The following is a 19,070-nucleotide window of genomic DNA, read 5'->3' as shown; positions in this document are numbered from 1 at the left end:
AGAAGTGAGGCATAATGAATTGAACCACTATGCAGTGGTAAAGTGCCTTCATTTTTACAGCATGTATGATATATAATAATTTGTTTGCTTCCTTTTTGTATTTTAGATTATTGTTAAACTTAAGGGATTTGTGAAAGCAGTGAAACTGAAACTCATGCTCAATCTTTGTAAACATTTCATTTTATTTCTGAATTAAATGATAAAATATGACACACTAATAAGAATATTTTTTCTTAATGAAATTTGAACATGGTGCAACTAATTGTACCTAAACATAATAAATAATTAACTTCTTTTCCTAAAAAAAACACAGTATTTTAACTTCAGTAAATGTTTAAAAAAAAGACTGTAAAAACTTACAGATCAACATCCTCAAAAGCATCTTCTAATGGAGCCAAATGACCTCTTCAAAGACACACAAGCCAAACACACAAAAAGAGACAATATTCATGAGCTATTTCATTCATATTTCTGCTGTTTTTGCTTTAGCTAAAGACACTTAACCCCAGTTAGCTCCAGGGATAAACTCATCTGTAGCTTTTATGTAGTTTAATCAGGGTTCAATATTAACCTTTTCCCACAGATGCCAATGTAGAAAAATATTCAGCCATACAACTACAGATTATGCAACATAAAAATACTAAATACTTTAGCTTTTTCCCAGTTATATGGTGATGAGATTGTGAAACCATGCACTTATTTTCTTTACTTCCATTTAGTTCTCTTCAAATGTTAATTTTAAGCCCTTCATGACATTTTCTTTGGATCAGTTAAACAACAGCTACACAAACCAGTTTTTTACCGTATAAACAACTCCTCCTCAACGCTCTTCAGCAGACTCCTTCAGTGGAGGAGTGCACAAAAGAAGAGAGGAAAGGAAAACAGGAGAAAAAAAAGGAAACAAACAAAGAGAACAGTCAAAGTAGAGGGAATGCAGGCAGAGCTCACGTGAGATTCTGCAGAGAGAAGGAAGTGTGCAGACTTGTGGGAAAGAAACGGTAAGATGATGCAGGCGGTTCAGGGAAGTGACTGCTGGAGGTGTTTTCATGCAGACGACAGTGCCAGGAAACCAACTGGTTTATAAAAGACATGATGAATATTTCTAATGGGTACCTGGAGGTGATGGGACCATCTGTAAACGGGCTCCAGGGGGATGGGAAATCATTGTCTTTAGTCACATCCTGTAAAGAAAAAAAAAACTTTCATTTAGTTCATTTAAATAATGCAATTTAGGTCTCATTGTAAATTTGATTTCTGCAATTAATTAATTTACTCATGCAGATTTTTACATAGTGCCCATCTGTCAGCAAGAACAATTAATTAATTAATGTAGACAATTAATATACAACACAATTTAATGCAATCAATTCATCTTTTTGATATTTAATAGGTTCTGTTCTAAATAATAAGTCATAATTTCTGGAAAATTATATATAACAATTAAATATGCTTTTTTACGTCACACTGAATTATTTTTTCTGTTTACGTCACACTAGCATTATTTCACCCATGTTTTACATTTTATTTTTACAAACGTTATCTTAAACCATAAACAGAGAATTTTATTTTTAAATATTCTGATGACACAGCCATACTACGTTTACTTTATGAATGATGATATTAGCGTCATCTACCAATCAGAAATTAGTTCATTGATTGGTGTGATAAAAATAAGCTAAAACTAAATACTAAGAAAACAGAAGAGATGGTATTTGACCCAAAGTGTATAGGTGACCATCGTCAAGTGGTTGTATACGACCATATCACTCAGTCAGAGACCTATAAGTACTTGGGCGTTTACATTGACAGTTCTTTTACATGGAAAACACACACAGAGTGGGTTTGCTCTCATTTACACTAGAGATTGTATTTTTTTATGGAGGTTACGTCTTTTTGGAGTCAACAAGAAGCTTATGATGTTGTTTTATAAAGCTGTTCTTGAAAGCGTTGTTAGATATGGTATCACAGTGTGGTTTGGCAACCTATCTGTACAGTGTAAATCTTGATGCATCTCTTAAAGACAGGATGGAAAATTGTTGGGCATGATAAATATTTTAATCCTCAGGTTTTATATGAGAATAGTGTCCTCAATCAGGTGGAAAGGTTTCTACATAATCCAACTCATTTTTTTGTTTCAACATTATGAACTGCTTCCCTATGGTAGGAGACAGAGTGCCTAAGTGTGGGTTGAACCGATATAAGAAATCCTTTGTACCAGTTTCAGTGGGTTTACGTAACAAGAGTTTATCTTAATTAGCATTATAATTATTGTAACTACTGTATTTTGTATTGTTTTTATGGAATGTCAATATGGTAAGGCCCATAACAATAAAGTTTTTCTACTACTGCATTTATGTGTATAAATGAATGTAGACATACATACACACTTTAATAAAAGTTAAAAACAGTTGAAGGCAAATTTATTACTAAAATTATTTGCCTTTTCCAAATATTTCATGTTATTCATACAAATGAATTCAAACAAGTGGTGTTAAACAGAGCAAGGATATTTTTCACAAGCCACACCTGTCCTCAGGTCTTTACACCAGCTCTGTTACATTCAGAATAGTTTTTAAAGTATTACTACTTGTCTATAAATCACTAAATGCCCTGGGACCTCAATACATCACAGATATGCTCACTGAATACAAACCTACAGTAACAGGCTACTCAGATCTTTAGAAATTCCAAGGGTTCAGTCAAAGCTGAGTGTATCCGCCTACAGCTACTACGCCCCTCGCTGCTGGCATCAGCTTCCAGAAATGATCAGATGTGCTCTAACATTAGGCACATTCAAATCAAGACTTAAAACACATCTGTTTAGCTGTGTCTTTACTGAATGAGCACTGTGCTACATCCGATAGATCGCACTATTATGTCTTTCTTTTCTTTTTCATTCTTTTATAACCTGTTTTAACACATTTTAACCTGTTTTCGTTTCACTTATATTATTTGTTTTTATTTTTTTATACACTTGTCTCTTTTATTCCCGTTTATGTAAAGCACTTTGAATTGCCACTGTGTATGAATGAAATGTGCTATATAAATAAACTTGCCTTGCCTTGCCTTAAATTGAATGAAATGTGCTATATAAATAAACTTGCCTTGCCTTAGGTTTGGCTGAAATATATACGGTATACATATTTTTTTAAACAGTTCGAGTCAGTATAATGTTTTCTGATTGGCTACAGAAGAAACAATTTTTGTGCAAATTAATGTACTTGCTTAAATAAACCTAACTTGCATAGTTAACCTAATTTAATTTCTCATTAAGCCTTTGAATTGCACTTTATGCTGAATACTAGTATCTTGAAAAATATTTAGCACAATATTATGTACTGACATCATGTCAAAGACAAAAGAACTTCATTATTAAAACTATTATCTTTAAACCCATTAAACAGCACTTGAAAATAGGCACTAATAATTTTGCTTTCAACTGTATGTTTTCATAAATTTTTTATAACATTAAATATAATATTACCAATATTAAGTGTTTGCAGCCACTTTTATGCAATATAATGATTAATATTCAAATTAATCCTAGCTATATACAAATATTAATTTATTACTGACACAAACCTTTCAACCACAGTGTTTATTTATTAGTATAATGTAGATTATCTTGACTATGTGATGTTTCTCTCACCATCTCGGCACTCGCTTCAGTCTCTTTCCTTAAAGGGGGCTCAAACTGAAGCTTATCAACTGAAAAACAGAAAGAAAATAATATTACTGCACTTATTAGTGTATAAACCTTCAATGCCATTGTTGATACATGATGGTGAAATGTTGTCAAGCCAGTCATCTTTCACATTCTCTTCATGTTTACTGTCTTGAGTTGAGTTGCGTCATGAACAGTCCCAAATGTAGTATCATGTCTCCACCACAGGGGGGCTCAAGGCTATGCTTTTTATTTCAAATGACAAACAGCTAAAACTGAGCAAGACCAAGAAAAGTTGGTAACACTTCAGTTTAGGTCACAATTCATGCTATTAACTACTGGCTTATTACCTGCCTATTATTCAGATAATAAATGTTTATTAGTAGTTATAAAGTATCTTATTCTACATCCATAATCCTACCCTAAACCCAACTTCTACCTTACTATTAATAAATAGCTGATTAGTAGTTTATTAGGTTAGTGGTGTTATTTAATGGTTTGTTAATACCGTGAATTGTGACCTAAACTAAAGTGTTACCGAAAAGTTTCCTATGAATGTGGCCTGTGGTGGTGTATCACGTTCTCAGATAAAGGTCAAACACGTTTTGACAATGTTGCAAACAATTAAGGTTCATATAAAGCTAATTATAATAGCCTTAGGTCATAACCCACATCCTAACCAATTGACATTAAAAAAAGGTCTGATCACACTTTACAATAAGGTTTCATTAGTTCATGTATTTACTAACATGAACTACTTATCAACAATACTTGTACAGCATTTATAAGTCATAGTTCAACATTTACAAACGCATTATTAACATCTAAATTCATGCTTGTTAACATTAAAGCACCATGAGTTAACATAAACTATGAATGACTGTATTTTCATTAACTTACTTTAACTAACATGACAAATACTGTAAGTGGTTTGTTTATTGTTTGTTCATGTTAGTAAATGCTTTAACTCACATTATTATAAAACCACATATTTTCATGTGAAAAGCGCTAATAATTTACTGCAAACTCAAACCAAAGTCGGCCTCATTTCAAATCCTACTTCCTTTTGATAGTAAGGAGTGGCTTTTAGTTAGGAATGAACAAAAAATCATGCCACATGCTGTAAAAGATTATGAAACTGTAAATATTATGACAGGTTAGCATGCTAACTAGTCATGATAAACTATGATAGCTTTCTAACTGCCATAAATAAATAAATAAATAAATAAATAAATAAATAAATATATATATATATATATATATATATATATATATATATATATATATATATATATATACATATATATATATACATATATATATATATACATATATATATATATATATATATATATATATATATATATATATATATATATACACACACACACACACACACACTAGATATCGCATACGGACCCTGAGCATGCGTCAATAGCTCCGCCACATTTGTACAGTGCTCCCTGGACAAAAGTCATTCAACTGCACTAGTCAAGACTAAAGCCAATGTGAAGATTCTGAAATTTAGCGCTGTGTATGGGTGTAGTAATGAGCAAATAAAGAAAACAAAGCATAAAGGCAGAACATTTCATAGGTAAGATTTCCATTTTTATGTTTTTATGTTAAAAACGTTTGTGCTAAACAAGTCAACAACAAATTAAACAAGTTATTGATAATATTAGAGTCACATAGTGCAATAATCATAAGGCAAACAGAAGTAACTTGCACTAAATACTAGGCTTATGCCAGTTTGGTTGAATAAAATCAGCAACAGTGTAAACAAATTATGACAAGATGCTGCGGTGCCAGAAACTTGTATTATTGTCGGCTAAGAGAACGAATCATTTATAACGGAGATTTATTCACAAATCACTCCATCCGTTAGAATTAAAAGTGAAAGTGGGAGAGGAGGTGTGTTTCAGGACATGGATTATATAAATAGGGAGGATAATACATTTCCATGCACACAAACACATGCTCTTTGTCGACAATGCCCTTGCGATCACTTATCCATCAATGTAGAAAAGTGATATAAAATTAGAATTTTTGTAATTTAAATAACTATTTGCATAATGACCACCGGGAAAACTCAGGATCATAGATATATGTATATACGTGTATTTATCTCTGGCTCTGGGTGGCCAGTCCTCCACCGCACCTTGGTCTCACATTCATTTCAAAAGAGCGATACCTTGCTATAAAATGGCGGCTCTATTGACGCATTCCTTCCAATAAACAACAATAGCGTAGGCAACATCTAATGTATATATCTATATCTAACTGCAAGCCAAATTAAAGACCGACCATTTATAATGAGATGTTACAATATAATACAACCTGAAAGTCAGTCATTTCTGCCAGTGAACTGAATTGTGGTCTAAAGAAGTTTTTAAGACACTCATAATCATCAAGATTGACGTACAGTTGATCTGTGACTGGGTTCTTTCAGCACGGGCGCTTCGGCTGTGAGTGGAGCGGATGGTGTGTCGCTCTGCAAGTGGCTGTCAACCAGAGAAAGAATTATTTATACATTATACTGCACACAAATGCTCATAGCTTTTGCACACTTAGATGTGCATTTACAGTAATGCTGATAAAGGAGTGATTGTCATCTTTCATGCACAAGCAAGTCGTGTGATTTACCTCAAAGTCATCTTCATCTCCCTGACTGAAGGGTGACTGGTGATTATCTGGATTGTTCATCTTATCGAGCAGGTCTAAGGCTAACCGTCGAGTCAAACCTGTCTGACCCACAAATAAGTGCTGCATGCGAAAACACAGAGACAAAGACCAACGAAAATCCCCATTATTATTAATCAATTCTTCAGAGTTTAAATAATCCTGATAAATTTAAAATAATCCTGACGTTTTTTGTTTCCATTAAAAGGTTTTTGGTGTTAATAATCCAAAACATTTATAATTAATAGAATTCATAATGCAACTTCATTCATTTGCTTCCAAAATTCAACCCCATCATTTCTTTTGCATTTTTTGGAATATTAATATATTAGCCGTTCTAACTCCGCAGTATAGGGAAGGGGACTCTATACTGCTCAGTGAGCGTCATCTTTCGAATGAGACGTTAAACTGACTCTATATGGTCGTTAAACATTCCTTTGAAAAAGAGTGGGGTTTAACCCCAGCACCCTGGCCAAATTCGCTCACTGGCCTCTGTCTTCTCTCCACCAATCAGCTGGTGTGTGGTGTGCGGTCTGGCATAATATGGCTGCCGCCGCGTCATCCAGGTGGATGTTGCACACTGGAGGTGGATGAGGAAATTCCCCACCAAAATGTGTAAAGCACGTTGAGTGTCCAGAAAAGTGGTGTATAAATATAAGGAATTATTATAATATGAACGTATAATACATTAATTTATGTAAACAAGTGTTGGACAACAGAGGATTATTGTTATAATCAATTATTATATTAATACATCATGATGTACTTTAAAATGCTCATGAAGTAACTTTCAGAGCAGACATATTTATCTAAAATTTGACAAACTCCATGACTTTCCACGTTTTACAGCAGATTCCAATTTTATGAATGGATTCAGTGATTTAAACCACATTACCCACATTGTGGATGGAAATCACAGGACTCTAACTTAACACCATGACTTTAAATTTAAGACTGATCTGATTTAAGACCTTAAACTGTGGAAAGGCCAATTAAGGTTTTTTTTAAGACCCAAGAAAAACCTCTCAGTGAACCATCATGTGAAAGTCATTTTTATATTTCATCCACACAACTTTTACTAAACAAGTTTAAAATCTGTGCAGAATAATGACCACAAAAGAGAAATGCAGAGAAAACCTTTACCGAAAGCAGCTTCTCAGCTGTTGGTCTCTTCTTCGGGTTTTTTGTGAGAGAAATTTTGACAAAATTATGAAAGGCTGTAGACCTGCAGGAAAACAAGACAGTTCAGATAAACATTAAAAAGAGGGAATAAAAACATTAGAAAAAACACATTCATATTTCAGAGAAAGCCTATTATATCTCTTATTATAGCTCAAATATCTTGTATATTATAGCTCAAATGTAATAGCTCTAAAAATATACAAAACAGGTCAGAAAGACTTACCATTTAGTCTTGTCCTTTAACTTAGGTGGCTGGAAGTTGCTTTTAGACATGAGAAATAACGCCCTGCACAAGCAAACAAAGAAAAGATAGAAGGATAGAAAAGAAAGATACGAATCTTCATACTGTAGTAATTATGTAAGTATGTGGTGGTAGTCTAATTGGTAATTAGCTTGACTCCAAATATGTTGTACACAATCAAGCTACTGAGGGTCTTGGTTAAAAATGTGTGCTCACTGTGTTAGTGCGTGTTGGTGAGTGTGTACCTCATAGGATGGAGGTCAAACATGGGAGGTTGTAGTTCTGCCAGTTCAATGGATGTGATCCCAACAGCCCAGATATCACACAGATGATTATAACCTCCGTTCTTCTCCACTGCAGCAACTTCTGGAGCCATCCTACACATAAACACACACACAACCTTAAAATACACATACAACTTCTTTGATGGCGGCACAGTGGCTCAGTGGTTAGCACTGTCGCCTCACAGCAAGAAGGCAGCTAGTTCGAGTCCCGGCTTGGCCAGTTGGCATTTCTGTGTGGAGTTACCATGTTCGCATAGGTTACTCCGGGTGCTCCGGTTTCCCCCACAGTCCAAAGACATGCGCTATAAGCTAATTTTTGATTCCCTCCAACCCTTCCGGGGTATGGGCACCAAAATTTGATTTCCAGAGGTATCTGTCCTGGGCCATTCTTTCTACCTGTCTCCAGGTGTAACCCGACGGCTTCTCTTGGGAATTTTATCTGAGAGCTTGTCTGGTGATACTAGATGGTGGTTTGCGTAGGGTGTGTCCTATCCAACCCCATCTTCTCTTCCAGATTTCTGCTTCTATTGGGGGTTGACAGGTCCTTCCCCATAGGTCAGGGTTACTGATTTTGTCGGGCCAGTGAATGTGTAGAATCTTTCTGAGACAGGTGTTGATGAATGTCTGGATTCTTCAGGTGGTAGTTTTGGTTATCCTCCAGGTTTCAACCCCGTACAACAATACTGACTTCACAATGGAGTTGAACAGACAGTTCTTGGTGGTCAAAGTAAGACCAGATGTTTTTGAGCTGGGTGAAAGCGGTTCTTGCTTTGCCGATTCTTGCCTTAACGTCTGTATCTGTTCCACCCTGCTGGTCGATGATAAGTGAATTGGGTAAACAAAATTGCTTGTATGGATGTGTGTATTGGGTTGCAGCTGGGAGGGTATCTGCTGCACCTAACTTATCAAAAGCAGTGTACACCCAAAAATAACACATATGATTTTGTTTTTACACAGAGAACATCATAGTTTGTGTCTGATTCTGATTTTTTAATGTTTGTTGAAGGAATTGTACACATTTCCAGTTGTTTGTGATTTCCTGATAAGGATTTGACACTCAAAAGCTTCGAATTCACAAATAAAAAATACTTCATTATTCGCAACAGGAAGAAGTTCATAAATTGGTTAAGATAATAATCCCATGTACAAATATCTATGACTTTGATATTTGATAAGTGTCATGATTTATATTTTCCCAGGGTTTTGTATGAATGAATGAATGAAGATAGTGTTTAACATCTGGGTGAAGCAGCTGGTTTGCACACATGCTCAGTTATCAGAGATCATCATAAACAAACAAAAAAAAATTTTTTTACTAATGCTTTGCTTCTTAGACTTTACACACCTGAAACTTGTCTATAGCACTTGTTCACTGCTGCTCTTATAGTTGTGTGAATTGCTTCCTTGTCCTCATTTGTAAGTCGCTTTGGATAAAAGCATCTGCTAAATGACTAAATGTAAATGTAAATGTATAAACACAAACAGACTGGCTCTGCCCTTGCTATCTGTTTTTCCGTTAACAAAAGACAACAGAAGTCCAATTGAGTCATAATGTTATAAAACTGTGCTGTTTATTAAAACTTGTAAAGCTGCATTCTTGTCCTTTGGGCTGAACTTGATGTGCACTTTGCAAGCCTGTCCTTGTCCAGTTGACTGTGTTGGCACAACAGTAGGTTTTAGCTGCCTATCCCAGATTCACAGTAATCCAGAGGGAGCCATTCACTCGTAAATGAGGCATTTATTTCACGCTTCTGGTAGACTTTAAGTCATTTCATGGTCTGTAGCGCAACTATATGTGCTCTCCAGTTCTCATGCTAGATTTCATGTATATTCTGTATTATGAGACTCTAACGCTTCTTCTGCGTCGCTGAAAACACAAGACTTTTCAATGCTATGATGCTGGTTCCTTTTTACCTTTAACATCCTGTGGAGATTTTTTTTAAAAATGTACAGTAAAATTAAAAGCCAGGAAGGGCTGCTTCACACTCCATTTTTGATTCACCCTCAGGTCTATGTGTTTGGATGATGTGAACGCTGTTTTGTGAACTTGGGTGCACAACAGAAAACTAAAAACTGAAAATGTGGTTTGGGTTTAATTTGTTTCTGAAACGAGCCACTATTAATCATGTATGACTTGGTCAAACTGTGTATTTATGCCTTTACTGACTCACTATCATGAAAAGCATAACTAACGTGCTGCAAGCGGTGAGAATTTAATTTCTGCTTGCCTTCAGCAGAAACCAACTCTTGTTTTTGTACTCTTTTAATACAAGGGTGCATGTGTCCCATATACAAACACACACTCACACTGAAACAATCAAGTGCCCAGAAAAATGTTGCAACTGCTGCCCATGAAGTCTGAAGTTATATTTAATTTCAGATCAACTTCAGTTGAAACCAATAGGGGTGCACTGATATGGAAATTGTGGCTCGGGTAGGTTGTGGGGTTGACACGATGCTCAATTGGTACTGATGGGCCCAAAGTGTGCCAAAAAAATGTCCCCCACACCATTACACCACTAGCACCAGCCTGAACCATTGATACAAGACAGGATGGATCCATGCTTTCATGTTGTTGACCCCAAATTCTGACCCTACGAATGTTGCAGCAGAAATCAAGACTCATCAGACCAGGCAACGTTTTTCCAATCTTCTATTATCCAATTTTGGTGAGCCTGTTCGAATTTGTAGCCTCAGTTTCTTGTTCTTGGCTGACAAGAGTGGCACTCGGTGTGGTCTTCTGCTGCTGTAGCCCTTTGGCTTCAAGGTTGGACGTGTTGTGTGTTCAGAGATGCTCTTCTGCATACCTCGGTTGTAACAAGTAGTTGTTTGAGTTACTGTTGCCTTTCTATCAGCTGGAACCAGTCTGGCCATTCTCAGACCTCTGGCATCAACAAGGCATTTGCACCCACAGAACCGCCGCTCACTGAATATTTTCTCTATTTCGGACCATTCTCTGTAAACCCTAAAGATGGTTGTGCGTGAAAATCCCAGTAGTTCAGCAGTTTCTGAAATACTCAACCACTATGCCACTCAATACTCAACAACCATGCCACGTTCAAAGTCTCTTAAATCACCTTTCTTCCCCATTCTGATACTCAGTTTGAACTGCAGCAGATCGTCTTGACCATTTGTACAAGCCTAAATGCATTGAGTTGCTGCCATGTGATTGGCTGATTGGAAATTTGCGTTAACGAGCAGTTGGACAGGTATACCTTATAAAGTAGCCAATGAGTGTAGATCACAATAGACACCAAAAAACGAACAGGACTTACCAGTAGGGCGTCCCAATGAAGGATTTCCTTTTCGCCATTGTGGCTGTTATTTTAGCGGCAACTCCAAAGTCCGCTGCAAAACGGGAAGAATGTGATATAATTGAAACTCAGTAACATACAATGACACACACACACACACAAACTACAGCGTAACCCTCTCACCTAATTTGACATCTCCATTGTCTGTGAGCAGAATATTTGCCCCCTAGAGCACAACGAGGAGGAGCGAGTTATTAAAAAGTAGAAGATCAACACAAAAAAATAGACTGTTAAAAGTCGTATTACCTTGATGTCTCTGTGCATCTTCCCTTTGGAGTGCAAATACCCCAAACCCTAAGTGCACACACACACTCAAATCACCTACATGCTTAAAATAATAGTACAGAAAGCCTCAACAGGAAATGAGTGTTTGAATGCTCTGACCTGTAACGTCTCTCTGCACACATAAGCAATCTGAGCTTCGGATAGTGGACCCGTAACTGCACACAAACACACACATTTTCAGTGCTGTTCTGCAGGATACAAAAATGAAGGGTGTAAACTCAACACATACAAAACAATTTTACCATGGTAAATGTCTTGTAATGATCCTCCACCGCAATATTCCATGCAAATCCACAGCTTTTCACGGCTAGAGAGAGAGAGAGACAGAGATATCTTTATAAAGTGAACTTTAACTTCAGCGCGAGGCATTTAAATAAACATTTAATGGTTTCTTAAACTTTAATGTTGAATTATTGATGTATTTATTTTAAAAAATCCAGTTATTTATTCTTACCAGAGGTAGCTGCCAAAGTAAGCCACAATATTGTGATGGGTGCATTCCTTCACCATGAAAATCTCCTGCTGGATGATTGAGAAATCATCGCCTAAAAAAAAAAAAAGAGAGAGAGAGAGATGGAGAATGAGAGTGTCATTAATCAGATCAAGAATCAACAGACACAGATGTAGAAAATAAACAGTGCAAGGAAAGAAAGAGCGCTCGATTCAGATATGGGGAGCAGATGCTGGATGGTTAGTTCTGAGGGTGATTAATATTATAATCATAATATGGGGAGTACTTCTGTCAGATTTCCTGCACTTCTCTTCATTGTTTTATGTGATTTAGTTACCCTAAACACATTCTCATTTGATCTCCTCAACCTCCTCATGTCTACTGCCAAATAAAGCCTGTGAGTGTGAAGGGTTTTCTTCTAATAATACAGATAATTAGCTTAGCCTCCTGCTGAATCCGTGCTAATGCCAACACAACACACCCTATGAAAACACTCAGGTCTCTTTGTGAATGAAGACTTCAAAATGGTCTAAACAATTAGCTTTTTTTTTATTTATTTATTTTTTTTAACTTTTGATGAATCAATATAATCTTAGTGAATAAAAAACTATTTTTACCATATAATGTAAAAAACTATTATTACCATAATAAACATCATTAAATTTGTGTGTGTGTGTATATATATATATATATATATATATATATATATATATATATATATATATATATATATATATATTATTTATTTATTTATTTATTGACATTAAATAAATCTTAACCATCTAAAACAAGCTTGCTAGATTCAAATAACGTATTGTAAAAACATTGTGAAACATCAATATCTGTGCATTGTCCATTACTAAAAAAAAATAATAATAATTTATTGAAGTAATATAAATAATGTATAGTTTTATACATTATATTTATCTTTAAAACATAGCTTGCATTAGCAAATAAAACACAAGGTAGGCCTACTGTGCAAAAAAGAGGATGTCTCTCAGAAGCTGTCATTCATTCATCCTCACTATCCTCAAGATCTTGCTCTCTTTTTTTTCATCTCTTGTTTATCCTCATAGCACCCATGTGGAATAAAAGAACGGCATCTTAACTTTGTGTATGTATATATATATATATATATATATATATATATATATATATATATATATATATATATATATATATATATATATAAAAAATCATAAATATTTAATTATTTGTTTTTCTACAGAAATGTTTAGGACATTTAATAACTGAAAAATCAGCCTTCAAAATAATCAACCCCTGTACATTTAAATGCATCTTAACATAAATTGTCAAGTCAAAACTTTTCATGTATCATGACACACATAAAAAGATACTATCACTAACTCACACAACTCTATTCCCTCAACCTGCTTTGTTAAAGCAGTGACTCACTCCTCTGTTGTTGTTTTAAACTGATTTTCATTCATTGGTGTGACTCAAAGACCAATCGTCTTGACTAAAGCACATGATCTGTTTATGACTGAATATCTTTTCTACAGTGAACACTGCATAGTTTCCTGCAGGTGGCGCTGACTTCTTTACACATCCTGATGCACTGAAAAAAATCTGTTGATCTGTTCATGACAGCTAAAAGTCTTATCATCCTCAAACCTCAAAGCAGAACAACTAAAGAATATACAAGCATGATATGGAAGTGTTCCCTCCACTGAAAAATAAAACGTGAATACATCTAGAAATTGCATTACAGAAACTGCTTTATAGTAGGAAGGCAGTGTCTTAACGTTTGTATGCTCTATTAGCAAGTGATGAAAAGTAGCTGTAGCCACTTCTCTATTCTGCTTTAGACATTTCACTTTGAGAAACTCACACACAGAAAAAACACAACCACCTCACTTTCACAACGACTAAATGCTGAAATACGGGGGAAAAAATGTTCAAATGACTGAAAGGAACAGTCAGTGAGGGCAGCGTGCATATTTTCATTTGACACCTCATCCACAAGACATCAGCAGCATCTCAGTGTGTGTGTGAATGTATGTGTGTGCGCATGTACAAGGATCAACCCAGCTATGAAGCCTACCAGCTGACCACTTCCTCTCCACTCAAGACAAACAGCCCAAGCCCAAGAGTGTGTCTGTGAGATAGTGTGTCTTAAATACAGCAACAGGCCTGAGGGTTCGTCTGCTGAAAGCTGAAGTCAGGCAGCTTCCTCTGAGCTTCAAGCTTTTCTAAGTAAACAAGCATTTAGTACTGTCAATTGCAATAAATCAAGCAACCCACTACTAAACTCAAGCTACAATCACCCCATTCCTCAATCTTTGGACTGGATTTCAGAGATCAGTATAAGGAAATGACCATACCTTGAGACTGAAACACCATTGTTTCCTTGTTCTCATGTAATTGCCAAGAGTGTAAAAACCCGGTAGGCAAAAGACCAATCAGAACACAAAGCAGACTGTTGCGTGACCTAATCCTTTCCATTTACTTCAGGTTGTTCAACAAGACTAGATTAACAGCCGCATCATCAGAAGAACACACACTTATATGTAGCTCTGGGATAGTTAACATGCAAATCTCAGACTGTGTTTGATAAGCCACAATGTTTATTAGTTAGACAATTATCATTTTTAACCCTTATTAAGGAGTTCCCACCAGACATGGCTTGCATAAATAGACCACTCTATTTATGTGTGATTACACGAGTAGGGTCTGTCTGCGAACTGCAAGACAAGGGCGTTACATAAACGGGGCGCAACTTGTAGCAGAGGCATAGCTTGAAGTTATCAAGACCCAAATGTCAAAACCATGATGTCGGCAAAATGGCGCTATACCCATTACAGATATTATCATCAGCTATGTTTCCATCCACTCATTTTTATGCACATTTTGGATATGCGCAAAAAAACGGTTGATGGAAACACCAAGATAAGCATAAATTTTGAAAATGTGCATAAAAATCATATACGCATAACTGAGTAGGATAAACTTTTTATTCGATAAGAAAAGATGCGCATAAACTATAATGGAAACACTTTTACCAAACAAATTCCAGTATGTGCTAGGGCTGCTCAATTATGGGAAAAATCATAAACACGATTATTTTGGTCATAATTGTAATCACGATTATTCAAAACGATTATCAGTTGAAGTCAAAATTATTCACCCTTCTGTAAATTTTTATATATAAATATTTTCCAAATGATGTTTTATATAGGAATATAGGAAATATATAGGAAATATAGGAATTTTTCACAGTATTACCTATAATATTTTTTTTTCTGGAGAAAGGCTTATTTGTTTTATTTTGGTTAGAATAAAAGCAGTTTTAATATTTTGAAACCTATTTTAATAGCTCAAAATTATTAGTCCCTTAAGCAATATATATTTTGACTGTCTGCAGAAGAAACTACTGTTGACTTGCAATGACTTGCCTAATTACCCTAAATAAGCCTTTGAATGTCACTTTAAGCTGAATACTAGTATCTTAAAAAAATATCTAGTAATATATTATGTACTGTCATCATAGCAAAGATAAAATCAATCAGTTATTAGAAATGAGTTACTAAACCTGTTATGTTTAAACTGTGCTTTAAGCACAATCACTTTAGCTACAAAAGTCCTTCAGTCAAGAGCCGTGAGGGATTTTTGTTGTTTGATTAATAATAAAAACAGGCAGCAGCAGAAACATTGCACACAGTCACTTTAAGAATAGTGCGGCTCTGATATGGTTTCTCTTTCACATGTCTTGATTCTCAACTTGTTTGTTTATTACACAAGTGGGGGTTAATATGAATAATCACTAAACACCGCGTTGTTTTTGACCATTAAAGCGCTTACATTAAGATGGCGTTAGATGTGTGTGCTCTGCTCATCTCCAAGCCTATCTGAGGCACACACAACACATGCGCTCTTTCGCGCTTTTAAAAATATGAATGATTTGAACGTACATCAACGAATGATGTGCATCCCGTGCTGCAAAAGTTTCATTACAGTACATGCTTTTAGTCATTTTCACGTGGAACTGAGCTTTGCAAAGCAACAAATGTGTTCAACTGGAAAGGCGGCGGAATATGATGCAATAATCATTATCTCGATCAATGGTTTTTCATAATCGTTAGAAGCCAAAATTGAAATCGGATTTGATTAATTGAACAGCCCTATATTGCGCATTAAAAAAAGATCATGTGATTTTGTTATAAGAGATCATGTGATGATAAAAATGTGTGTGAATGGACAAACCAGAAGGCCGAGCACACTGTCAAACATCTGAAATTTTGTTTTGGTCATTGTAAAAATCCTTAACCATCTCAGTATTAATGTTATTACATTATTGATTACCTCCAGAATCAAGAGCGTCTGTGCTTCACATCTCGCGCTTTCCAGTAAATAGACAAACTTCAAGCAAAAATACAAACTTAGAGACATAAGTGACCTATGCAATGAGGCTTGAACTGTCCCCATCTTCTTTCAAAGATTTGAGTCTTCAGCTGTATTTGTGCTGTCAACTGTTCCATTGAATATAACTGTCTGGTTTTTTGTATCCACTGTGAAACCGTGGGTGGTTCAGGTTTAAACCATTTAATTGGTATATTTTTTCTTGCAGCCATTAGCAGGAGATGTTAGCAAAGTTTCCTGATCATGGGACAGATCCTCTGGAAATTTATCCAGTAAAACGTTAAAGGGTCCCAAGAGAGATTCACTTTAAGGAGCTTTCTACGATCCCCTTAACTTCAGTCCAAAAGTGTTGAACAATGGGACAGTCCCAAAATATGTGCGTTTGATCACCCACCAGTCCACAGTTTCTCCAGCACTTATTGCTGCCACAACTACCAGAACGGAAACACTTTAGTGGTGTCCTGAAAAATCGAATTTTAGACTTCCAATCAACTGCTTCCACATTTGACTCCCCACTCCCTATGGCAACCAGAACAAATATCCACCCAAGTATCATCATCCAATGTCACATTGAGTTCCATTTCCCATTGTTTGTTTATATGTTGTGTGTTATCCGACATATCCATCATGTCTCGCACTTTCAAACGCCACTGCGCATCACTGCATGTCAGGATTGCCATTGTAACTGTATTTGCAACAACCAGGGGTGAAAACGAGCAGACTAACTACCATGACAAAATGAATGAAAAAAGTCAGTGAGTAGAGTTGCTGAATGAATGAATATAATTTATAATTCATGGGTAAATTTTGAAAAAATGCATGAAAACTTTGCTGAAATGTTCCCTGGAATGTATTTGAGCGATCTTACCAAAAACATCTTGTTGTGATATCTCACATGGTTCAATGGGATCTCGATAACTGCAAGTTACACCTCTACTACAAGTTATGCCCCCTCCATGTTATGCCTTTCTCTTGCAGTCCGCAGACAGATACACTTGTATTAAACGCTGGAACATTGTGAGATTACTCGTTTAATTTGCGCATCAAATTTTCTTCATTCACTATAGACACGGATTCGCGTCTGTCTGGTTATTCCAAATTCGTTGATAAATGGTTGACATTAGGCTTGGGCGGTAATACGGTAATATGGTATACCGCGGGATCTAAAAATAGCAACGGTGTCAGTTTCAATACCATTATACCATCATAAACAACAATGCACTTATATAGGAGACAAGTATTAAATATTAGTTTATTTAATGCCTAAAATGGCGTAAGCATGATTGTCATTATAAGACAGGTGGGGAGAGAGTAGGTGAAGTAAGATTGGCAAGTCGCGCACCAAGTGACCTGGTCTCGAAAAAGAACACAACCTCTGCAGTTTGGCAGTATTTCGGGTTTCGACCGAACGAGAAGGGAAACGTGGTAAATACCAACTAGAGGTCTGCATTCCCGCTGCTGTACCGCGGGAGCAGACCAGATTTCTTGTGGTGCGGGAATTAATTTCCAAATAAAGCACAGGAGCGGTCGGTAACTCTGGTGTAATTTGAACAGGAGCAGGCGGTCTAACAATATCGCTCCCGAATGGTTTAGGCACAAGCCAACAGTTTGGTGACGCTGTCTGAGCCTTCCATCATTTTTTATTTTTTGGATACCACCCAAGCCTAGTTGACATGAATATTATTGAGAGATTAGCTGCACTTTTTGTGCTTTAAGAGGGTTGAAAAACGGCGTAGATTCGTTCTGTGCCATGTCTGAGTCCATCAGATCCTTCAGAGGTGCACCTAGCTTACTTATTTTTCCTCAATATCAAACATCCATATAGCTTTGCAATCTGTATTTACAAAGCATAATATGTGAATTGTCTTCAACAGGACACAATGCCAGTAATGTTTGAAACCAAACAGTTTATTTGACTACTACAGCCGAAGCTGTCAAACAGGAAAGAAATAAATTATTGTATATTTGAAATGTCTGACTGCACCAAGAAATACAACCTGTGTGGCAAAAAAAAACCTCAATTATCTTCAGAAAATGTAATTATAGGCTAATCAAATATTTGTCAATGAAATGTTATCTGATAGCAACCCGAAACTTGCATCAACTATCCATCCAATACACTGGAACAAGTAAAACGAATAAAAAAAAAAGGCTGCAAGAATAGCTCTCAAAATATTTTGGGAAACCAAACACATGATCTAAAGCTCTTGCAGAGAAATTAGCCAGCTGTTTGTGATATTTTTAGAAATGAAAAGATCAGCAAATGGTTCCCAAATTAAACCTCAAGGAAAAACATCATTTCATCCTATTCCCAATTAATGACCCCATTATAATTAGTCATGCTCTGCATACTTTATGGTTGGAATTCATATTTACCATTTCCGCAAACCAAACTATGTCAAAAAAAAAAAACACCCATCCGCTCTCAACATTGGAATGAGAGCCTAGACTTCCAGAGTGAAAAATGTTCTTGACAATCATGCCAAAGGTTAGAAACTGTTGCTATGCTCTGATTGGATCATTTTAATGGGTGTAGTGTGAAAAAGCCAATAAACAATTATGCAAAGAAATCTGTCCAACAAGAGTGCTT

At 35.9% G+C, this 19,070-nt stretch overlaps 1 protein-coding gene across 6 annotated transcripts in view; it reads right to left on the bottom strand.

Moving 5' to 3' along the window:
* Window positions 1-19,070, bottom strand: part of map4k5 (mitogen-activated protein kinase kinase kinase kinase 5) — a 55,064-nt gene that overhangs the window by 21,739 nt on the left and 14,255 nt on the right. For 5 of the 6 annotated variants that reach the window (XM_056470468.1, XM_056470470.1, XM_056470471.1 and 2 more), the window contains exons 4-17: window positions 12,104-12,194; window positions 11,892-11,956; window positions 11,749-11,804; window positions 11,611-11,658; window positions 11,488-11,530; window positions 11,326-11,398; window positions 8,012-8,143; window positions 7,749-7,811; window positions 7,487-7,568; window positions 6,308-6,427; window positions 6,087-6,165; window positions 3,650-3,708; window positions 1,114-1,181; window positions 361-405 (exon numbers count right to left, since the gene is read on the bottom strand). In XM_056470468.1, the coding sequence (XP_056326443.1) occupies window positions 361-405; window positions 1,114-1,181; window positions 3,650-3,708; window positions 6,087-6,165; window positions 6,308-6,427; window positions 7,487-7,568; window positions 7,749-7,811; window positions 8,012-8,143; window positions 11,326-11,398; window positions 11,488-11,530; window positions 11,611-11,658; window positions 11,749-11,804; window positions 11,892-11,956; window positions 12,104-12,194 (1,024 nt within the window). The remainder of the gene's footprint in view (window positions 1-360; window positions 406-1,113; window positions 1,182-3,649; window positions 3,709-6,086; window positions 6,166-6,307; window positions 6,428-7,486; window positions 7,569-7,748; window positions 7,812-8,011; window positions 8,144-11,325; window positions 11,399-11,487; window positions 11,531-11,610; window positions 11,659-11,748; window positions 11,805-11,891; window positions 11,957-12,103; window positions 12,195-19,070) is intronic. The other variant, XM_056470473.1, reaches the window with a different exon arrangement.

This window comes from Danio aesculapii, chromosome 13 (assembly GCF_903798145.1).
Source record: "Danio aesculapii chromosome 13, fDanAes4.1, whole genome shotgun sequence".
NCBI lineage: Eukaryota > Metazoa > Chordata > Actinopteri > Cypriniformes > Danionidae > Danio > Danio aesculapii.
The sequence above is the reverse complement of the archived record's forward strand: the minus strand, read 5'-3'. Positions and strand labels throughout refer to the sequence as shown.